Source organism: Numenius arquata, chromosome 11 (genome assembly GCF_964106895.1).
Source record: "Numenius arquata chromosome 11, bNumArq3.hap1.1, whole genome shotgun sequence".
NCBI classification, from domain to species: domain Eukaryota; kingdom Metazoa; phylum Chordata; class Aves; order Charadriiformes; family Scolopacidae; genus Numenius; species Numenius arquata.
Window position 1 is genome coordinate 17,501,550 of NC_133586.1, and position 24,819 is coordinate 17,526,368.

At 38.7% G+C, this 24,819-nt stretch overlaps 1 protein-coding gene across 1 annotated transcript in view; it reads right to left on the minus strand.

Annotated features, from left to right (window-relative positions):
* Positions 1–24,819, minus strand: part of TRPM1 (transient receptor potential cation channel subfamily M member 1) — an 81,527-nt gene that overhangs the window by 27,299 nt on the left and 29,409 nt on the right. The window contains exons 2-12 of the mRNA XM_074156005.1: positions 15,795–15,874; positions 14,813–15,008; positions 13,392–13,605; positions 11,518–11,642; positions 10,651–10,822; positions 7,991–8,165; positions 5,700–5,823; positions 4,553–4,625; positions 3,585–3,685; positions 1,270–1,443; positions 84–218 (exon numbers count right to left, since the gene is read on the minus strand). Of these exons, the coding sequence (XP_074012106.1) occupies positions 84–218; positions 1,270–1,443; positions 3,585–3,685; positions 4,553–4,625; positions 5,700–5,823; positions 7,991–8,165; positions 10,651–10,822; positions 11,518–11,642; positions 13,392–13,605; positions 14,813–15,008; positions 15,795–15,874 (1,569 nt within the window). The remainder of the gene's footprint in view (positions 1–83; positions 219–1,269; positions 1,444–3,584; positions 3,686–4,552; positions 4,626–5,699; positions 5,824–7,990; positions 8,166–10,650; positions 10,823–11,517; positions 11,643–13,391; positions 13,606–14,812; positions 15,009–15,794; positions 15,875–24,819) is intronic.

Consider the following 24,819-nt stretch of genomic DNA (forward strand, 5'->3'; position numbering starts at 1 on the left):
TTTAAATACAATATCTGCCTCTACTGTATTTAAATACAGTAGAAAAGATATCACAGGGCATTTTATTATTTCTGCTCACTTACGGTATTATAAAGTTCTTCCAGTCGAGGAATAGTGAGGAAGTGCTGCATGTTAACTCCATTCTCAATAAGTAGTTTCACGAAGTCCACTCGATCCAGAACCAGTGCATCCAGCATAGCCTGCTCCAGGGAATTCACCTGAATGGCAGAATGGAGAATGTGAGACTACATGAGCACAGAAGAGTTGGCTGGGCAACAACCACACACATTTTCATTATTTAGGATATTCCCAAGTTCCCAAATATGTTTATCAATCTGTAAGTGAAAAGGATTTTAGAAAATGACATTTTACCCATGTGCAAGTCAATACAGATGATAGATTTTTCCAATGAGGTCTTGGGTGAGAGGAAGCAGTGAAAGAAACTTTCAGCAATACAACTGTAGCTTTCAATCATTTTGTTTAGTATTTTTAACTAAATCAGGCATACCATGCTTGACACATTATGTGAAAAAGAGATTTACTTGCTGAACATAATAGGAACAAGTTCAAATTTAAGAAAAACGCACTGTATACTTTTAAGAAGAGGTTGACATAACTTACCCTGATAACTCGTGTATGTATCATCCACTCAAACTGCAGCCTCACAGAGAAAAGGCAACATATAATGCCAAAAGACTCAAATCATTTGGGAAGAAGCACTTCCCCTTCCTTCACCAACTTAGCTTTGCGTTTGGAAAATGTTGGTCAGGAAGCCTAATGGATTCTTTTAACATGGTCTAAGGGGTGAAAAACCAGTAGGAGAGGGGAAAACCCCTTAAGCAGTGATCTCCTTGACACATGAACTTTAATCCAGACAACAGAACAATTTAAACTACTGCAACTGGAAAATGAAGCACTTTGAAATGGAGATGTTTAAACTGCCCTCACTGGATAAATAACATGTACAAGGAAGGATGAAGATGTTCACCGGTATTCTTATTTTCCTTTAACAAGTGCAGGGAAGATGTAGCGGATAAGCACTGACTTGTGCTGTTGTGATATGGCTGCACGTGGTGCACATGGGGTGAGAGAGAGGTTCCTGGCTCAAAGGCTGAACAGCATTCCTTCAGAATCTACTGCTGATCTTGTGAGAATGTGCAAATGAACATTCTATAGAATGAAGAAGGTGTATTTTCCTTCTCTCTTTGTCCCCCAGGATGAAAAAAAATGAATTCTTCAAAAGTTTTAGTATGAATATTTTCATCTCACCCAGTTCAGGAGTTCAAGCTTTCTTGGATCTGTTTCTTCTTCTGGCTCTTCTTTTCCTTTTCCACCCTTTTTCTTCCCTTTTCCTTTCCCTCTGGCTGCTTTAGTCTGAGCTGCTGGAGACTTCTTTTCCTTCTCAGGCGCTGTACCATCAGGAGCTGTAAGGCTTCCTAAAGGCTGTATTAAATAATGCATTAGATTGACTGTACAGTGACTATTTCATTGAATACACTCCTAATGAAGTTGCTCCCCAGTCACCACTTCTCACATGCAGTCAACTAAAAATGATAATTTCCTTAAGTATAAGGACCTTTTTGCATAGCCACAGCTTTACCCTTTTCTACATCTGATGTAGTCAGTAACACTGAGAGTCAAAGTAGCAAAGCAGGTAGACTGGGGAGGATTTCGCTCACAAAATCAAATCAGTGCGAGAGGACTGGGAAGAGACACTACTCAATTTTGTGACACTAGTTTCTTTCTCTCAGTGAAAGCAACGGTTGTCAAAATAAACAGCAACAAACAGGATAAGGAGTTGGACAGAAAGAGCTTAACAATAAAGTTGTACAATGCCAAATAGCATCCATACTGCAGAGGCAGAAAGGAGATGAGAGCAAGCCACTCACTGGTTCATTTACATTCTGCAGACAATATTTCTGTTTATACCTCTTCAGACACATTTACTCTTCCAGCCTATCTACTCAAGACAGGCAGGCACACATGCAAGTAACTGGACACTACCTGTCTGTGATTCTGAGGCTTGACTTGCTCCAGTTAAAGCTTAGGTTATATGATCTCCACCAATATGTAAACTGGATTACAACTGCCCCATGCTCTGCACTGAGAACTGCAGAACCAAGCCTTTATCAAGGCTTGTTTTCTGTGGTTTTGTTCGTCTTGAAAATCTTCTTTGCCTAGCTACCATGAATCCACCCATTCGTAAGCCTGGACAAAACCATGACTGCCAACTTGCAGCACATGCCAGTGTGGAAGCAATCTGTAGGAATCTGAAATGCCAGTGAATCGCAGTTGCTGATACTGCTTCCACAAACTGTCACATTGTATGAAATAGGCCAAAGCAGTAACTGGCTGCGGTTGCTACATGGTACCTCTGAATCTAACCACAATAATATGGAGACGGAACATTCCATCCAAATAAATGTTTTATAGTAATAATACTTCATAATCTCTCTGTATAAGCATTTTAATGAACCTTGAATATTGAAAACATCTCATTACTATAAGTGAAGGAATAAAACAGTATATGTAGCAACATTTGTTTAAATTTAATTATATGGACTTCCAAATTAAAAATATCTCACCATTATATACAGCATGCACATGAACAGAGTTCCTTTGAGTGTCATTTTACTGCATAGTTTCAGGAAAGCCATCTAATTTAAAAAAAAAGTTTAACAATTCTTGCACTTCATTCTTACTGTCTCTCTTTTAAGCTGTTTTCCTCATGACACTTCATAGTAATTCAACACCAGATGGTTCACACAGTAAAGCAAAAAGCATCAATACAGTGAGACATGAAAGTGGCTTAAATAGAGGATTTTAGTTACACAGATGAACAAAGGCACTGCAGTCCTTCACCAGTTGACTTCAACTAGTGCAGCATCAAACTCCAATAATTTGAGAAAGAAAATCCAATTTCAGGATCTAAAGCTTTACTGAAGATCTGCTTCTTAGCTCATTTGGCACAGCTCTGCCTGCCAGAGGCCTGTTTTCTGCAATGGTTTGTTTTGGGCATCAAGATTTTGCCCCATTAATCCAAATTGATTTTCACAGCTGTTAATGAGCTGAGCAACACAATTCCTTCCAACTAAGAGGCTCCATGAATTTCCTTGCCGCATACTTTAATAGGTAGCTGGGGACCTTGCCAACTGCTAGCACATGTCAATGACACAGTCAGAGTCTTGGCAACGCTAGTGCATCACACAAGTTCATTGGGGGGGACCAGGACTGCTATTGTACAGCTCTATGTAAGGCCACAGATTGTTTCCAGTAAATGCTTTTTGCGGTTGTTTTTTTTTTTTTGCTTTCAAATCTTATGAAGAATCTTAAATAAAGTTATTTTTATGCTTGTCATGAAATTGCTTTTCTTTCTTTCACAGAGTTTAAAGTATTGCTAAATATTTGCAAGTGGTAGTATAAGAAAATTTAAAAAAAAATAGATCATTCTTAATATCCTACATCAGACTGGCATAAAGCAGAATTCAATACTGTTTCTCCTGCCAAAAAAGCTGAGGTGTGAATATTCAACCACTTATTTTAAACTGTTAACAAACGGTATGACTTGGAAAACTTTGTCTTACTGGCCAGTGGTGTCCAAAGACAAAGATTTGGCTGCGTGCAATGTCTACACGATTCCAGGCCAAAGCTAAGCTGAGCTGGTCTGGAGCAGATGCATTGGTGCCTAAAGAGAAACACACAGACATTTAGTATTTCATGCATGATGAAACAAGACTGGACAACCTTCTCCATCTTCTCCAAGAAGCATTCACTTCCCCAAGAACTAGAAAACAGCACTGACTCCATATCATACTGCAATTAGAGTAATTCTACCACAAAGCAGTGGATTCATCAAATCAATTTACAGCATCTTCCATTTAAGTCCATAATTCCAATTTCAGAATGATTAACCAGATTGTCTCTCTTTTTTCCGTAAAGCATCCACATTGACTTTGTGTTCTGATGCTAAAGATAGACATTTAACTGTTCTAAAAGGCTCCGCCTCTCAGCCTCTCTGGCTGATGCTGTAGATATAATAATTCCTCTCTCTATGTCTTAGCTTTGGGGACCCCATTGATCCCATATTGAGCCTGTATCAACTATTATGTATCTGCAGACAGAAAACAGTCGTTTCAGCAAACATAACAAACTCCAAATGAATATGGAAATGATCCTAAATTTTGCCCTAAGGCTAAAAAAGCACAACATGAGATCTGGAAAAATCCAGATAGTCTTTTAATCTTCCCACCTTTCTTTCTAACTTGATTAATTTATGCTAGAATTGCAATAAAATGTGTTGAAATATCAGTAGTGTAGATGTTGCAGCATTCTCATCCCAGGCTTTCAGGTGAGGAAAGCCACACAAAACTTCCAGTCTAGATTTAATGCTTCAAGCTAATCTGAACCTCAAGCCAAGCATATTTGGGTTACTTGCTAGAATCCAAGCCAATAAATCCCAGACTTAAACATCAAGAGCGAACCTCAGACAGTGTACAGAACTGTCTTCTTGGGATCAATTTCTGCATCCTTCCTAATTGCTCGCAAAACCCACCTTTGAGGAGAGCAGTTAAGATAGACATCTCAATGTCCTGTTGCCCTTCAGACCCCATGCGGAACACAGTAATCTAAAGGATAGCATCAAACCAAACACAAAATTACAACATATGAAATAGAGAGACTAAACATGTAGACACAAAAAAGAGCAGAATGGTGAAGCTTTATTATTTTCTAAGACTTGAGATTTTTCAAAAAAATAGAGTTCCACTCAATTTTTCTCTGAAATTCAATTTTCACAAAAGCATTTAATTAAATTCTTTTGATACAGTTATCCTAAAATATCCCTGACATCCCTGCATCCCTGACACAGTCAAGTGTCTGAATTTTGCTGAGTAAATCAGGCCCGCTCTGATATGCATTTTAAATTTGAAGCAGTTTGACTATGGCAACTGTGTGTTTTCTTTTCTCAATGAATTCTTCTAGCAAAGGTGACTCTCTTACAGTCAGCTTATCATAGTCATGCTTATCACCAACTTGACATCTGCTGAAGGTGTATATATGGAACTAATCTTGGCACCACACAAATGTAAATATCCAAACAGTTCACTTACATTACTCAGACAATCTAAAGACTTAACATCTGAAGCCCTTAAAGATTTTATACACTCAGAGGGTCACGCTAGTAATGATTCTGAATGCATATGAAAAAAGTCTGGATAGGTGTCTATTTGATTGCAGTACGGAGCTGCATTACTAGAAAATCCAGCATTTGTCATATTCTGTTCCAAGCGGCATTTCTAATCCTTAGAAAATTTAGTTCTGGCAAATATATTTAATTATATGTTGCTAAAAACAATTTAAAATTGTATATTCTGGCTTTTATGAACCCAAGAACTATGTAGTACCAAAATCTGATCACAAATAAAGGAATAGACATAAAACTAAAACGGACCCTTCTCTTCTAGCAGAAATCCCTCCCACACTAAAGGGAATTCAGCACCAGATGTTGGCATTTAAGTATTTAGTTGTTATCTTGAAATGTATAGATATGTAAGCAACCAATGCCCTGGCAGCTGAGATCAACATTCTAAAGAAAAGCCAGAGGCATGAGCCAATTCTCAGCATAATCTCTGGAAAAAAAGCCAGATTTTTGGACAGCGTGTAGAATACGCAACAGGTAGAAAGTCTTTTAGGACACTTACAAGTTCTTTTTTTTTCATGCACTCCATAAGAATGATGAACAACTGATGAGCTTGATTTCTGTTGTAGTTGAATGTTTTCTGGATGGTAACTAGAAGCTGGTCCCTAAGGGATTCACTTATTATCCTAAATGAAAAACAAGACATAAAAGAAGACATTGCCAGAATTAATATATATTCAGAAGGCCTGCTGTTTGAGAAAATTTTTTCATCCACCTGCGCAATGACTTCATTTTGCAAATAAATGAAAACACACAGCATCTTTGCATTCTGTACAGGTAAGGAGTTCATGCAGAATTAACAGTAATCAGGAAATTCATACCCAGACTGGCTCTTATAACACCTCAGACTGGCTCTTGTACACCTCAGCACTGATTTAAAAACCGGCAGGGAATTCAAACCATCCTTTTACCCTGGAATATAATGCGGGTATCTTTTACTCCGGCTAAATATTATAGATGTATTTTTGTTAAGAACTTCAGTATTTCAGCAGTACACCTTATGGTACCCCTACCTTTGCCTCTAAATGTTGCAAGGCCCTTTGCATGCAACTAAAAAACCAAAAATATTTCACACTACTGATAGGTCACCTTGGTTATCCTCTTAAACAGAGGATTTAAATTGCTAGTGTATCTGAAACTTCACAATACCCTACGGAGAAATAAACAATCCAAAAGATGATTAAAGAAATTAGATGAAAACATTCCAGAAAGGTCAGAAATGTTTGCTCTCTCAAAGCAATATGAAACGGATCCCTTCAATCTTTATCCTTTTCCTAACAAAAGACATGTATTTTCAGATGATGGCAAACATTACCAGCAGGCATTCAAAGCAGTGAGACAGCTGAGCCTGCAAAGTGCAGTAAAATTCAAAGTTCGTTCTGAGAAAATGATTCTTTTAGACAGCAAGACTGACAAAAAAATTCTTGTTACAGACCTGTCTTATCAGATGAACACATTTATCTCATCATAATTATTGGAGAGGAAAACTGGATACTGCATCATATGCACTGGGAGAGAAAGCCATGCAGTGAGCAGATCTCAGACGGACTGATCCTGATAAGCTCTTTCAATTACCTATCAGCTGATAGGAAGGATGAATGAGAAAGATCAAACTTTCCTTCTCTTTTTTTTCTAAGGAGGCTTGGTCAACAGAAAGGAAAAGGAAGTTGCTGAATCATAAATACTGTTGGTAGGTTTAAATATATGCTATGTGTAAACATCAAAAAAATCCAGCATTACAGCTGCTCTGCCAGTTCAGCAAATAACATCTACACTGCTTGACAATACTACTTGTCTGCTTAATATTTAATCCAAGCTAAGCTCCAACTTCAATCAAAGAAATAGGCCATTTTTTCAGTGCAAGACAGGTGTGCCTTACCCTAATCAAGACAATTATACTAGGGTTTTGCCTGAATGCGGCTACTAAAGATAAAATCCTGACATTAACAATAACAATGAGGAATGTATGTTACCTGATTGGGAGAAGCAATATTTTAAATTAAAAATAAAATACTCTGCTTCCGCTTGGAGTATTTGTCAGGACAGGTCTTTACTCTGCAGTGCAGATGAGCTTTATGCTGCTAGTACAGGCTTTGTATCTTCTTTAACCATACTATCTATCAACCAAAGGAGCAGACAACCAACCATAAAAATAATAGATTCCAGAAAATGTTGGATTAGGAGTGACTTTCACAGATTCATTTGGGCAACTGACGGGAGTGCTGTGGAGCAGAACACTCCAGACAACATCCTCCCCTCTGTTCATGATATCAGGCAGCACTGCCCTGAAGAACCATCACAGATGCGTGAAACAGCAAGAGAACAGAAGGAAGCCCAACATTTTTTCAGCTGGTCTGGCACTCTTGAAGAATAAAGCTCATTCACAGAACACACTAGAATCAGGCAGTACAAATTTTGCAAATACAAGCACTAAACAATCTCAGCCTTGGCCGGAGAAAAGAGAATAATTCTTGGGAACCACTTGTTCTTTTCTTCTAACGTGCCCAACCCAGCACCCAGTACAGTGTAGGAAACTTTAAAGGAGCTGCTACGATAGTGTGCTGCACTGAGAGCAAGCTTATTTCAATGGACCATCAAATATGTGCCAAGTGGTAACAATTTCTATTAATTAAGATTAAACAGCCAACAAAAGCTGACTGACAGCAGAATGCCTCTGTTGGTAGCATTTTGTCCGAGGTGTTTTTTTATGAAGCTTTAATGAAAGCAAGGCATATAGTCCTACATTGTCCACCCCAGCAAGACACAGCTTTGGCGAAGATCTCAAAATCTTACCCTCCTTCTTCTGAATACTTGTGTGCAAATGACAGAATATCTGATGCTCGTCCGCTACCATCGCATATCACGACAGGGAGAGGGGGTTCTTCTCGTAGACACTCTAAGACAATGGAGATCACATTGGGACCCCCTTCCACTATGAGCCCAACTACAGGAACACCTTGTCCCAGCCCTGCAAAAAACAGAGGAACAGAAACAAAAAAAGACACGTCATTGAAACTTAGAGAGGTTGAGATATAAGTGGATATGACTTCTGTGTTAAACCGTCAGAGCAGTAATTCTGCACCAGAGCTTCAAACCAGAGCAGTCAGGAAAAATGATGGCCATTACAGGGCCAACACCAGGAAAAATGTCCATATGCCATTTCACAGCCCCAAAAGGAAAAGAGTAAGATGTTTCTCTGCCCTTGCTTTTGCATCAGCTCCATACTGATCATTTATTTGCTCACTGTTGGTGAAATGTTTGTAATCTTTTTTGACAGACACCATGTACAGACAAAACAGCTAACGTGATTCTCCTATTACTTCATTAGCTTCACTGTCACTTGGATGGCTCCCAGCTACTGTGTCTTTGATGCTTTAACTCTTTATTGGTTACCTACAGGAAGTCTTCAATGAGCTGACATATACCTAATGCTTTCACCTAAGATAAAAAATATGACATTAGTGTTTTTATCATGAGGCTGAAATGGCTGGCCGATGGAAGAGACGACAGCTGAGCATCCCTTTGCTGTCCCTGCCTCACTGTGATCTCCAGGCATAGGATGACAAAGGGAAGCCCACAGGTCACATGGTCTCAGTAGCCTTGGTCACAACACACTTGGGGAAATGAAGGATAAAACATTACCTGAAGGCTGACTAATCCCACTATTATAATCATTTGAATTCAGTTCTTAATCTGTAAAATGACCAGCACTTTATAAAGAAGATGCACTTTTTTGTACGGCTGAGAACGCGTGAAAGAGTTCATACTTTCAACCTTCATTCCTCTCTGGAGAACAGGAACATCATGCACAATAACAGCAGAAGCTTCCTGACATCCTCCTGTCAGTATACCCCAGCTCTGATGAGGAGTCACAGAGCATGGGCCAGGCTGTGTGTCCATGAAATCCTTAGTGATTCCTGCTGAGATTTCCAGAAGAGGTGCCTGTGCTTGAAGTGATTAAAAAGAAACAAAACAACTCCCTGTATGTTGTTACTAGTAGGTGTACCGCAGCCCTTCACAGAACTCTTCATTCCTATGCGTATTCCCAACTTTGCCCTTCTCGTGACAGAAATCGCCAAACACCACTTAAATCAGAACCAATATCCCCAGCCCCAGTGGTATTAAAAGAAATTATACAGAACAACTTGCCTCTGGGCCCTGACTTCCTTATCTTCCAAGCCAGGGCTCCCTTCTACAATGTTAGAACTCTCCCAGCACTTCTGCAGAAGACAAACCTGAAGAAAGCACCACTAACTTCAGCTATTTCTACTGTCTGGGGGACACAGCGGATGACACTGTCTCCACACTCAAAGGCAAGTGGCATCATTTTTGGTCAGTTCAGTTTCTTAAGCTTACTGTAGGCAAAAAGCAGGACTTAAAGACTTTCCATAACATTTAGATATCTCTAACTGCATCTTTCAGCTTTACGTGGCACGCTACTTCATTCGTCTGCTTTACCTATAAGAGAACTTAAACCCTACCAGAAACTTTTGTAGAGTTCAATGCAATTGTCATTTTGAATGTTTCTTTTTTCTGATTTATACGGGCCTACACAGGTTACAACAGCATCTGTAAGAAGTCACAAAGGCAAGTGGTAGAACTGATGTCTGTTCTCCAGTAGCTCTTAACTAAAGTGTGGATTCAAAGACTATTAACTTCTTTTGGACCATTTTTAATGAGGCAGATGTTGGGGTTTTTTTTGAAGTTGCTGGAAAACCACAGCTACTGATTTTTTTTTATTAATTTGATCTTTAAAATCTAATTTTTTTCCAGAAAAATATTAATGAATAAGTGTCTTTTAAAATAATTTTTTTCCTAAGTAATGACAAAAAGAGTTCTAGAAAGTTGTTCTAGAGAGGCTGTACCAACTGGCAAAACTGTAAATATGAAAGCACTGATGTGAAATTATCTTGATAATGGCTTCATTAAAAATAAAAATCCCAGCCGAGTTTATCTGGAAGATCAAAGAACGTTGAGTGGGATATTTAAATGAAACAAATTCATATAAAAGAGAAAATAAAATGTTAGTATGAACATTTGGAATCGGAAACCATTGAGCTGCACAGGATTCCTGTAAACAGGAACTGTATAAAATCACCCCATTCTGTGTATTTACTGATGCTTATGAATTCTAGCTAGAAATGCACAAATTCTTTACATTTCCCTTTCCTTAAATTCTTACTGCTTTAAGTTTCTCCTTGCCATTATTTGTCAACTTTTCTTTCTCCCTTTATGCAATCCTTACTTTTCCAGGTTTTCTGTGCTGTTAGATGTGGGTTCTTTCACCACTTATCAGACAGCATATGTTCTATTTTAGTCACACAGTCCCGATCAAATTCCTGCTAGAAAGAACTGGAAGAAGCGTTTAATTTCAATACCTTGAAGTATTTCTAGCCCTTCTTCCCTCCCTTCCTTTACGATCTTATGTTTACAGATTGCCCCACCGTACTTACGTGTGTTAATTTTCTGGAGGGAAATGTGTTTTTCCAACTGACGTCGTAACTTTACTTCAGCTCCGTATTTACCCAGCGTACCGTTGTCTGCCAGAATGAAGTGGGTATGGGAGCTGTTGAGCACGGAGAGCTTACTTAGAGGGTTTGACATTGTTTGGTAAACCCGCGTTACCTGTGTATCAAAAGGGTACATGCACCTAGATTAGAACTAAGAACTAAAGGCGAAAATCCCCCACACCACCCAGCAGAAGCACATGCCTTACAACGAAACGAATCAACCAGACCTTTATAAGCCAAACCAGAGGTGAATTAGAGATGGGTCTTGCTTTTACACTCAGAACTTGAACTCTTCACAGCAGTGTTTTCTTTGGAGGATGACAGTCACATCTGTGCACTCTCTCTGCATGTTCCACTAAGCTCATTAATGTAACTCATTAATGTACTCTCCTTGATCACACACTGTGTTACGTAAACCTCTTACTGCATTAGAAAATACAGTCTCATTTGGAGTTCCTAGTCATTAATATGCCACTGCAGAGTACCCATCTACAGTAAATGCCAGTTTTGTATACATAAAGGCCCTTACGTGATGTACAGAAGTCTCTGCATGGCACACTGAAGTTGGGACCTATTACTGTAAGCAATGGAAACCTCACTAACTCCATATTTATGTTGAAGTCATATATGACAACCTGACAAATACATCTAAACAATTGATTTTCTTCAAGACGTTGTTCAATTTCAGCTCTTAGGTATGCTTTAGAAGCAGTGAAAATATTAATACTCCAAAAAGATGAACAGTGTATTTTTAATTTTTTTTTCACAGCTGACATTGCTAATTACACAAGAGTTTCCTTAAAGACTTACATCTTTTCCTATCAGATCTTCCTTGTTTTCTACAATGCCCCACGGTGCAATTCCTATGGCACATATTCGTCCTCTGGATTTGGAAGAATGATCTTTCAAGGCATCTCCCACATGACGAATGACACCTAGAGATACAATTAATTTAATTCATTCTTGGCACTTTTGAGAGATCACTAAACAATAGAATTTTCTTCTTGCCTCTCATGGAGCTACCTGCTTTTCTGGTTTGCTTTCACTACTAAACTGGTATCCCTACTTTATAACAGAACACACAATGCAGACAAACCCACGCTTTTGTTTTGTAACAGTTGTGTGTAAATCCCATTGCCTTTTCACATTCTTGTTCTGAATTCAATGAAGTCTTTGAAAGCTGTACTTAACTTGCTACAGGATAATCTGTACCACTGTCTGGAATTATATTATTAATCGTACACAATGCTAAACACGTAAGGAATGCTATCACTGGGGTCTAAGCAAGCAAATCAACCTAACCTTATAGTTATCTAAGAAATATTTTTTCACTGAAAAATTATTTTGAATAACAAGTATTACCATCCCTTAAAGGCCTTTGTTGTAAAACCAAAGGCAGAGGAATTCATTCTTATCTTACATAGTTTTCTGAGAAATAACTTGATATAAAGATTTATTTCAGCTAAATAAAGATTATTATAGTCAAAGTGTGCATCTGATTGGTTCTTGAAGATCACTCAGAATTGATATTAACATAAATGAAATTCATTAAAAACCAACTAGTCTCAAAATGTCACAATATACAGGGAATCATCAAAACAGCTATTATTCAACATGTCTTTAAAATTTTGGATGTCATATCAGACACTGTTTTTCTGACAGAATCCAGAAACACTGCCAAAAACCTCCTGGTGGAGTTACGTGAAGATGCTGTACAACTGATGTTTTAGATATGGTCAAAAAGGAAACCCAGAAACAAAACTGTTTCAGGTGGCCAGAAAACCAGAGGAAAACACAAACAGAAGATTTCAATGTCTTCAAGTAGAGATATTTACAACTGACTTCAGGTTTTTATTTCAAGGTTGCTAATTTACAGTCATTAATGTAAGAACAAATACCTTATATTATTACAAGAGAGAGTGTGCATGCGTGGTGGTTGGGGATCTCATGGAGACAGTGACTCAGGGACATGGCATTTAAGGTGGATTATCAATCAATCACTAACTCTCAGAGAGATCACACAGCCTAAAGGCTAACTCAGTCCTTGGCTGCATGAACAGGGAAGAATCAAATGGAAGCAGAAAGAATGTTTTGCTTCAGGAATTAAAAGCTTCACCAAGCATGGTCTCAAAAACTGCAGCATCGAAAATTCAAGAAGACTGTTAAAAAACTAGAGTTCAAAGCAGAGGTGTGACAATGACTGAAGGACTGGAAAACGTGCTTAGCGTGAGAGTTTTATCAAACTGCACAGGCTGAGTTCCATAAAAGTGCTGTGTATGAAAACACGCTCGGGAAATATACTTTTAGTAACTGAAAGATCTTTGTACCAAAAACCAGTAAGAAGCTAAAGCTAGGCAAATTCGGCACAGGAGATTTTGAAAATACCAGGATAACCAGCAACTGAAAAAAGTAAGTTTTTTAACTAGCGGTACATTCCTTGCTACTGAAACCAAGAATGAAATATTTTTTATCGGGGAAACACTGAGTAATGCACATCGATACTGGATAAGGAAAATCTTATGGGCTGGGCTGGGCAGGATATTAACACAATGATTACAACAGTCCTTTTTTGGTTTAGTGGCTAATGACTCATTCATGTAGACTTACATCTTCTGCCTGCGGGAAAGATTAGCGAGTGAACATCACTGAATTCTTAAGTAAACTATGTGTTGGTAATTGCTTACCTGTACTAACACCTCCAGTGAAAATCCAAGCTCCTGTGGTCATGGCAGCCTTTATCAGACCTTTTCCAAACACTTGCTTTAATTTAGGTTGCATTTCAAAGTTCTGGAGGCCTCCATGGACAGAGATTAAGAGTTTGGGCAGTTCCAGTTGCCAGTCTTTCACCATAAGATGCAGCAGAGAATCTGGTTTAGTGTCATATGACACACGGATGTACTGCAAAGAGCAATGCATAATATCATCACTCCAGCTGCTCTGTATATTGTCTATTGACTAAGCAAAGAATGGTTAGAGTAAGCCTTCCAGCTTGAAAGAAGTTTTACAATTTTTAAGTAACACATTATTAAATTTCTCTGCTGCTTATGATTAGAAAAAATAGGTTGAAATCTTTCACTTTGCTATTGAGAATTTACCGTTTACTTCATGAATTTTAATAACACCACTTTCCTCTCTTCACCTGCAAAACAGACTGCAATCAAGTGATCCATTCTAGGCTCTTATTACAAACCCGCATTGTTGGGAGCCACCTATTTAAAAGGACTGGAAGGTCTTTTGTGTTGTTCCTAAAACCTCTGGTTTAGGACCTTCATAATAAATAGGGGGCTTAGGTTACATTTTATCCCATTGATTGTTGATGTACGTATTTCTGCCTCCGAAGCAATAATTTGCATTATTCTCAGTTTAGATCCACCATTGTGATTTCTTTTCAAACTACTACTCTATCAAACAAAACTATGAAATAAACTAGTGTTTACTTCTGTTGTAAAAAAAACCCCAAACCACTACTAACAAAACCCACCAACTGCTCTGATATATGTTGGCACGTTTTTACAGTGTGGTTGTCTTGAGTGACAATCTCATTAGAGAGACAAGAAAGCAAATGGGCAAAGAAACAAATCTAGGTTTGTATTTGTTCAGAAGAGAGATAAATCAGAAAGAGATTTTTTGCAAAAGCTTGACTTGCTGTTACTTCTGCTGCTAAGGCGGCTCAACAGTTCATTTTCCAGCTCTGCCAGGCCTCTGTCTTTCAAGAAGGCAAGATTAATTTCTATTTTTATTAGACTTCAAGCCTTAGGAAAAAGCATGTATCCATGTTGGGTTATTTGGCCCACAAATCTAATACAAAGAGATAGAATCTTGGGCATTAATTAATACATGCAGCTGCCTCCTTAGCTGATATTCACTGACAGTAACTTCAATGAAACTGTTCCATCAAGACATTATACGGTGTTTCCTACGGAGGTATTATTTTTCTCTTGCCTTTTCTCTCTCTCTTTTTGAGCATCTTGTCCACGCTTTTCTGAGACAGCAAAGAGATCCCACTTGATTTCAATGGATTATGCACTACGTGAGCATGAATCCTGACACGTGTCTATTAAGCTAACATATAGATGAATACCTTAGAGTAGCCTATGCTCCTTACCATGGCCTTGTTTGAATGTCCTCCTCCCTGGAATTCAAGGTTTCCATAGGCATCAGTTGGGTATGTTTGGGTGTGTTTACTGACGGACCATTTCTCCGGCTGAGCTTCCACTTGCTTTGTTTCTTCTCCATTTTTATTAGCTGTTATACTTGGAGGAGGTGGAATATGTTGGTTAATGAGCTGGCCACAGCAGCACCTGTAAGTTAAAATTTGAAATGACTGTGATTAAAGTGTCTTCAATATAGGATAGTGATTTAAAAAAAATAAAATAAAAATCAGATTTTCAACTGACCATGCCTTGCTCTACATGAATCACAGAAACACCTCTTTTAGGTCACAGTCATTGTATTTGCCTGCACAAATATGCCAGAATTACCAGCTTGCAGGAGTTTCTTAACAAGCAAAGATTAACAATTTCACTTCACTTCTGTAATCCACTGGAAAGCTGTTCTAGGCTAAAGGACAGGGAAGGAGGAAGAATGCAGGAGCAGTGACCATCTGTTTCTTACTCAGAGGTGACAGCTAGTATGTGACAAACTGTTATGTTATCCAAACAAGCTGGACCACAATTTAGCTAGCTCATGCAGTAGTATTAATATTTGGACTAAGAATTCCAGTCCCCCTGTATAGTATCGATATTGGTAGTGTCATACCAACCGTGAAGAACAGTATCACTTGCTTCACAGTGCACGTTATTGCATCCTTGCTTTCAGAATTCAGTTTGAACTTGTGCTCTGGTTTGCAAAGCTTGGATCTAACAACTCACTGCCTCTACTGCTGCCCTGATGTCTCTGTATGACATGTCCCATGGCTCTGTACAGATTCAAGTGCAAGCATGTCTTGTACTTTTGTTCCTCTGTTATCTCCCTTTAAGGGCAGCGAGTAAACCAGGTCTCACTTTCACACGTCTAAATACAAATCAAGTCCAGTTTCTTCAGTATTAACCTCTTCAGTTGGCCAAAACAAAAATTTCAAACGTTACCTGCTAATGTCTTTGTTGTTGGCAATTACATAGATGCATTCTCTTTTTGAAAAGGTCTTCTCTATCCAAGCCTTTTGACCCTTAAAAGGGAGACAAAAATAAGAAGAAACGTACTGAAATATTTCTGTGTGGCAGATACAGTAAAATTTGCCTTCTATTTTCAGCTACTGTTTTTAAAAACAAGCACTGAATTTGTTAAATCACTTTTAAACACTAGATACATGTACTCATGAAGCAAGTAGGTGATGTGGATTTTCCCTGACTTGGATAAAATTCAAACCTTGAATGTGAGTAAAACCTTTATGCACAAAGATGCTGGTCTTGAAGTTACAATGTTTAACTGAAGCTCTATCAAAAACGCATCTGCTTCTTCCTATTTTACTAAACAGGAAATGGACTCACAGTAGTACAGAAAAACAGCATAAATTGTGACATAAATAAATAGTATTTACTCCAAATAATACTTTAGTATTGCTCTTTGTACGTACAAATTGCTTCCCAAACACTTTCCCTGCTTGATTAACAATCTTTTCTAAATCATTTTTTCCTGTTATATATCAAGTTCCAGTCATTCCTAAGGCAACTAAGGAGATGTGTCTCAGGAAGAGGTATTCCTTAAATTGAAAGAACATCTGACACAGAGAATGCACAAATTCTACAGGCGTGGTGTCTCTGTGAAACAGGAGGAGGAAAACAACCTTGAAGACAAAATAAAATTGTGTTTGCAAATCAGGAATTAGACCAAGCTCACAGTCCTTTTAAAAACAACGATGTGTAGGCAAGCTAGAACAAAAATGATGGATCTGTGCAATGTGGTTAGAGAGTCTGTTGCAGAAGTGTGGTCCAGTTGAGTCTGGGAACGCTGAAGGGAGTGAGCTCAGGAAGAGCTGCAGGCCAGAGACTCCCACAGTTTCTTACTTGCAGACCCCAGGCCTTCTCTGTCACCGCAACCATCAGCAAGGCAAAGCATCATCATGATTGCAATAATAAACCAACACTTAGTGGCGAATTTTAAAAAGTTGATTTAAAAGCAGCCTTTTAATTTTAGAGGAATGAAAAATGTTAAAAAGCACTCACGATTCGATGACACTGATAACTTTGCCTTGCTGATGAAAGGTGCTTCTTCAAAGTTTGAATTAGGGAACCGTCTTAATTCATTTTTCAAGTAGCAAGCAAATTTTGCAGGTTTTGCTTTAGTTTCCTCTGTGAAAGTGAAATGAAGTTTTTGCAGAGACAAAAACTAAAAAGAACACGAGAACTTTCAGGGCACCCTAAACAAAAAAAAAAAAAAAAAGGGCCTTTGCTAGAGAAAGAACTAAAAACCTTGCTGACTTCCTGACTTCAGAAAGTCAACTGCAGATTCTGTCGGGTGAATGCTCTCTCAGGCTGCCTGGTACGAGCTTGGAGACTGGAGTAGCCCCCTGCGCTGCGCAGTCCACAGCAGGATGATGAATAGAGGGTGTGGTAGTTCATCTTTTTTTCTTGTATGAGGCAGGAGTTGTCTCTGAAGTTCCTTTGTTTGTTGACTTGTTAGTTCCTGTCTGGCTTCTTTGTTTCCTCCATTATGTCTGAAATAATGGGAGACTACTTGAAGTTCGCTCGTTGCAAATAATTGCAAATAAGCTGCAAACACAGGCTTCTACTTCATGAGAAAGCTGTCCATAATCTGTCCAGGTGCATGAACGTTTGCCTCTTTCAGGTGCCTCCGAGCCAGAATGCCTTGTGGTCAGCAGTCTGGGAGATCCTGCACTCCTGCTCTCGATATACTTACTGATTTACCAAGGTAGAACCACCTCATTTCATTTTAAAAGGAGTTGTTTGGGAGCTAATAGCACCACAGAGCTAGGAAGAGCGAAGAACTCGGGCAAAACTTCATGTAGCTAATGATGTTTCCTGAATGACAAGGCATATATTTTAGGCATTTAACATAACAAGCTTGATTATGTAGCAAATTTTGAAGGAAAAGAGTATGAAATTAAATATCTAAAGGCTATGCAACTTGGTCAGCTTTCCTGTCTCAACTCCATACATTCCTTCTTCAAACGAACCTAAAACCCCTTTGTTCCCCAAAATATTTTAAAGGTTCTTTTTATACACCTTCTGGCAAGGCTTTTACTATTGCTAAAACTTGTCATCTTGGGTTATTAGAAATAGAGCTCAGAAAATGCATTTAGTTTTATAGCATCAGAGTCTAGTTATTGAGGTGCAGTTCTAGAGAAGTACAGAAGACAACACCCAAGACGGGAAGATCCACGAGGCTCTGTGGTCCGTGAAGGTGGTTGCTTACATCAAACAAATGCCGTTTACCTGTTCAGAACCAGATATTGCTAATTCAGAGAGCCAATAAAAGTCTATTTAATTAGAATTACACAAGTTTTTCAAAATTAATCCAAAACCACACAGTATCCAAGCTCACTGCTATTTTACAACTATGTCCAATATTGTTACTCATGCTTATATACACCATATTAGCTTATGACCTTTAATATTATAAAATGAGCTTAACGGGAACCTGTTACAGAGGTTACTTCATTTATCTACTTTTAAAGTTATATATTTTCAATTAATTTGGGTTTTAGTAATATTTTATATATTTTAAACTTACTCACTTTTTTTCCCCAAATAAAATTTCAGACTTCAACTGACCAAGTGACATAAATACCCAAATCAACCCCAAAGTGCCAGAAAAACCCTTCAAAATATAAATGGTAACATATGCTGCAAATTTAACTGTTCCGTAGAGAATACTGGAAAACGCAAGCTAGAAACATCAAAACAGCTTGTATTTCTACACCATGTCACTGAGTACTGCTTTACCTTATTTCTCGTAGATTACCAGAGTTTCCTTTGTTATTTTGTGTGCTTCATGTAAAAACAGTTAATTAACCACTGGATTAAATCACAGACTTAATATCTGTGTTTGGAAGGACGCTTTTTCATCTGGGTATCTAAAATGAGCTCTGCAATACAGTTGAGCTCTCAGCTGTGCAGTCATTCTTAAAACCCCTCTTATAGGAGGTCTAATACCTACTGCTACATTGAAAAAACCCTTACATACTCACACCTAAAAACCCTGTTAGAAATCAGTCACTGTAGGCACTACAGTTGGACAACACATTCTGCTCCACTAGCTTGTTTTTCTGTGCTAATGAGAGGAAGGCAAAAGCAGGCATTACAGACCAGGGAAATAAAACCTCAGCACATTTGGTCAGCCTTTGAAGTTTCATGGCTTTTGTCTATTTAATCTGCTTAACCAAAGCTTCATTATAATCCAGTGCAAATACTTGAGCAGAAACATTCCCTGTCAGAAAACTGGCACTTTCCCACTTGATACAGATTCTGTACATTTCTCATTCTGGATTGAAATTTATTTGGTTTCTTGAGGAAAAATGTAAGCATGCATACTGTCTCTTGTGAGTTTGAAGAAAAGTAAGTGCCTTTTAACAGCTTTGCATGGACGAACTGTTAAAGGACTATGTCAGATCAGCTACAGTTTTCGGACCAACAGCCAGTGGGAGTATTAGGCTGACAGACAAATAGCTGCTGCCAGCAAGATTATGGTACTAAAAACACTGCACATTTTCCATTCACCTCTAAGAAACACAAAAAAAAGCAAGATCCCAACTTGCTGATAGTGGTGAATTTCAAACATGCTTATTATTGCAAATCCTGAATGCACTAATCAGAACATAATTTTGAAAAAACACATTTCAGATCTTCTGTAGCATATTTGTTCTTCTCTATGAAAACTGACAACGGGTCTCCTAAATTACAATAAAACCAAAACAAAACCATTGCTAATTCTTTGCCTTCAGCCTAGGAATGAAGACATTGCTGAGAAATAGTAATAATTAATACTGGGTTTATATTATTCCACTCTACGGATTTGTTAATTCTCTTTAGCATTAAAAGAAAGTATCCTCCTGCAGAAGATCCTCCTGCAGCAAGGAACGGAAATCAGTGTTGTTGGTTTTTAAATCATGAGTTAACAAAATCAAGACCCTAAATAAATAGTCATCTTTCTAACAAAACCATTAATAAACGCAAGAACTAGTTCTACAGTGACCAGCTGTCCTTTGACTATCACAAACTATACTATTTGCCAAGAGACATATCTAGAGCTTCGGACATGCAGTAACTGAAGAGAAAATTTTCTCTAACCACCACACACAGACAATTCCAGTTTGCTGCTAAATTAACATTAAATTTTATGTATTTCACTTTATATGTAACCAACCATTCAATAAACAAGTACCGGGCCTGAATTTCAGGCTGTACCAAAAGAGCTCGCAACTCTGTTTCACTGCAGCTTGATGCCAGTGCAGTAGGTGGGCTCTGGACCAAGGCACCTCTGGTGAAAATCCAGGGTGAGAATCAGCACAGGAGAGCAAAGTCACTGGAAACGTCATGCTATGAACTCTTACACACCATTGTGTCACCAGAAGCTGTGAATTTCAGTTGTCATATACCCCTGCAGGATAGCAGCAATATTTACTGTCTGTGAATAGTCATAATGACAAAACTACCACCAAAAGAAGTGAAAGAATTTGTGGGATGAAAGGGGGCAGGGATGAGAGTTGTAGTGGTGTTGAAGAACATCCAAAGCCCAAACTCAACCAAACTCTAATGCCCTTTCAGCCGCCATGACTCCCAAAAATAGATGCTCCATGCAACAGGGACACCGGTCTTTGGTGGATTGCTTGGCACGCCTGACTTGCTGGTCACAGGATGGGATGGGGCTTTAGCCTTATCTTGCAACTCAGGAGCACCCGCTGCAGGACATCTCCCTGGCACCTGGAGCCCTGCTGGAGAGCACGAGTTCCCCAGCTATGGCACTCAGCAAGGTTGTGCCTGTGCTGGGCACAGCAGAGAAACAGGAATGCCAGCAGCAGCGCCCGGTGCACGGAGCCATGGACAGGGATCAGACACAGCAGAGAGTCCCTGGCACACAGATGCGATGGGGGAGCAGGTAGGGCAACAAATGAACATATGTCATGCATAATGTAGCGTTTGACAATGGTGTTCAAGCACAGAATAATAGAAAAATGGAGCTGGCTGGGCAGCAGAGGTCACATATGTGGAATCATATAAATTACTTTCACCAACATCTTGTTAAGATGCGGATTGATTATTGTCATTTATGGAAATATTCTGCTGCAACCCTGTTCACACCATCTTACCAACATTTCTTGATAGCTCTCCTTTAGCTTGCAGTACTCTGCAAAAGGTGGTATCACCAAGGAAGTCACATCTCAGCTGTGTTGCCCAATTACTTAATTAGAATGCTCTGCAGAATAAAACTGGGGTATTTATGCCAGATTTGAGCAAAGAGATGTTTGCTCTGATGAGATAGTGAGAGAAAGAAGTAACGTGGAGGTGGAACGAAATTCATACCATGAGCATGTGCATGGTGCATGCACAAGTCCATTCACCATGTAAACAAGTCCACAGATTTTGTAAATCCCATGAAGGTAATCACATTCAGTTGCTGTTACTTGAGAGAAAACAAGTGAGAGCTCTGCCCAATAAACAATTGGGAGAAAAAAAGAAATCATTGTATCAGCAGAATCCCTGTTATCTGGAAGTTTAAAACTGATACTAGAAAGATTTTTATTTTGCGCTGCCTTTAAATGCAACATCCCAATTACACTATCCATCATTCTTCTTCACTCTGAAGGAACAGTTTTTCCAAGTGCCTAACTACTCAACCTTTCAGGTGATTAGTTCTACCCAGAACAATTGTCCTCCTAATAACAGTGTTCTTGCTTGGAGAAAAATACTCCAAACTATGTGAAAAATGTTAACAGCCAGTTTTGCAGCCATTCATGAACTGGTAAGATTTTACTAAAAAGTTGTTCATTACTAAGGAATACAGGGCATAAAACCATAATGCTTTTTTAAATTTGTGTTACGTCTCTAGTGAGCCAGAGCTATGAACAATATCCCCAACTACAGTATACAGTGACAGCCTGGGAATCTAAACTAAATTTCCAAAACCCTAGTTCATATGAGTTATATCAAAAATTGTTATTTGTACAACTGATAATAGTTTTAGCAATTACTAGAATATGAAGTACCAACAATATCCAAAAGAAAGAGGATCTCTTATATTGTTTGCTAGTAAATATAGCATCAAGAAGGGATTTGTAACAGTTGTAAGATTATTTCAAATAAAAGTCTGTTTCTGCAAGACAATTCTTACTCTCTTCCCACTGTATTTTTCACATGGTTCAATTTGAACTCGTGCTCTTGTAGCAACCTTGTCAGGCACCCATTTGCTCTGTGGTTGTGTCTAACACACAACAGGCAGGACGGCAGCGTCAGTAAGCAATGCTGTTATTTCAAATTGAGGCCAGAAATCACTCCTGCTGACGATAGGGAAATCAGTCAGCAGTGCAACACTGCACAGAGCGCTGTAATGAGCTTTCATGGCTTCATTATGCTTTGTGTCCCTGGCCTGCTGGTGCAGCACGCAGCAAATATCCACTGAAACAAGAGGAACAATTTTCTCTCCCCATTCATTAAGTTAGGGACACAGTCTACAAAGTGCTCTTTTCAAAGTTAACACAATTCAGCTGCATCTCTTAAGAGATACACAGCTCTTCCCCAGAGGCTCTGAGATGAGACAGCTATAAGCCTCAACACCCTGCAGCCCTGGCTTGCTCCGACACGTTGGCCTTATCCTGCTCCACACAAAGTCCATGGAGGCACACCAGTGAAGTGCACTGGGGGAGCTGGGGCACCCTGCTGTGAGGCAGGCACAGCTGCCCGGGCACAGCTCAGCTTTAATGGAACTCTACAGCTCATGCAACTACAATAAAGCAACCATTTAGAGCATAGAGCAGGACAGCTTGGGTCAGTGCTTGCCTGCAGAGAACATACCTTGTGTAGTTTTGCAATGTGAATTTTTTTTTGTGTGTACAATGCATAAAGAAACTCACTGACCAGGTTACATGCCACACCTACCACATTTTTAGGGAGCAAAACCCATTCTTGCAACAGTTCAGTCCCATCCCTTACTGTACCAAATTTCATGGAAGAGATTTTCTAAGATATGTTAACAATAGTGTACAATCTCCATTTGTTACCTATTCCAGTTCTGTTATTAACTTGCCAAATCCTCCTCTTGCCTTTAGCCCTTCTGTTCTAGATGCTAGGGAGATAAGGAACACAAACATACATCTGTTCTCAGCCTCCTTTCTGAGATCTGTTTTGGATTTTTTCCCCCAAAAAACCTTCAGCCTGCAGACACTCCATATAGCCAGTTTTATTTAATGAGTGGCAGAGTTATAACAAACATAAGCCAAGATGCAAGAATGGTAAGTATTGAGCAACTTTACCTATGGGTAGCGGAGTCATCCTTGCCTACAAGTAACCATCCTCGAGAGATCCAACAGCAACAGAGTGGAGGGGATGAGCAGGGAGAGACAGCGAGCAGCCTCTAATATGACGCTAGCCAAAGTAGCCTGGTAATTACTAGTTTCTTCTGTAAGATGGTTTGTTAATAATTCTTATTTGAAGATTTAAGATGACCCTGGTATCTTGTGCTGACAAGGCTCAGGAATGATTTTTTGTACTGTAACAATCACCTGTCCTGTCTAACATAAAGACTCCGCTAGATGCGGAAGTCAGGACGCTCCCAGACTATACGCATGTGGGACAATTCTCTTAAACTACTCTTAACTATGAGCCTTTAATACAGGCTATTCTCACCTGAAAGAGAAAAATGCTATTATTATGAAACCTCATGTGATTCAACACCCTCAAGAGTAGATGTTCCTTTGGGAAATTTGTCAAGGCTTATGAAATGATAACCAACGTAACAAGGTTCTTCCCTCATTACAGAACTAAGCCTATGAATAGTTCTAACTAAAACTACCCATGTGCTTAATTCTCCTGGTTACTCGGGGTTTAGAATACTGTGTCAATAGCTGTTAATTATACATGCAAAGACTAACCTGCACTTAGTGGTGCAGATGCAAAAACAATTGAACTGGACTAGAATACTGACTCTCTCTGAGAGACCTGGGACATTCAAGTCCACATTATTCAGAATAATGACAATTAGAGGAGAAATGATCAAAAATGTGCTGTTTGGAAAAGAGGTTCAAATATAAGCATTTCTTTGATCAAGGAGGTTACAAGTTTACTAGGCTCAGACATAACTTCTATAAAACTTCTGATAAGCTACTGCAACATGCTGATTTTTCAGACATGATGTAATAGTATGGCTTGAGACCTTAAAATCATTTTTCTTTAAGAAATAGGGCAAATCATGAATGGAAATCTTTTAAGGGAATGACTACATATTATGTGAGGTACTGCTTACCTAGGAAAGCTTGTTCTAAATGTACAATTCAAATTAGTACTACCTGAAGTGCAAAGCACACTGAACAGGTAGGCTTGGAGAATTTATTATGCTGGCATTTTCAAAATGTGGTGAAAGAAAGCCACTATTTAAGGCATACTGCTGGGCATATTAATAAGACACACTTTAAAATTGCTACAAAGTAAAATTTCTATATTCACAATATACTACAATATATGCACATCTCAGAAGCCTCTAAAATCTGGAGATGCTGAATAAATATTTATTTTGAGAAAAGGTTACACAAATATTTACTTCTCTCTTCTGCTTTCTGCAAATATGTACTCTTTTTGCATCTTTTTAACTCTAGTTAGCCAATCTGTCCCTTAAAAAATTAACATTAGTTTGCAGTACATATAGTTTTCCTGAAAGCAGGATTCTCCAGGTAGAATTCTGTTATATAGTTTGAGCTGTTGAAAATTTGCAACTTGCTGTGGCTAATTTTACACTCAAGTAAACAATTCTTTTCCAGGCATTAGCTAATACGAAAGCTTTAACAGAATATGCCACAATCAGCCGCATTTTATACCCCACTGCTTTCTGTCATTTTCAAAAAAGAAAGAATTTCCAGCTAATTTAACTCTTTGGCTGCAGGGTTTGCACAAAATTATTCCTTATAAACTTTTAAGAATTATTATGAAAGCATTGGAACTCAAG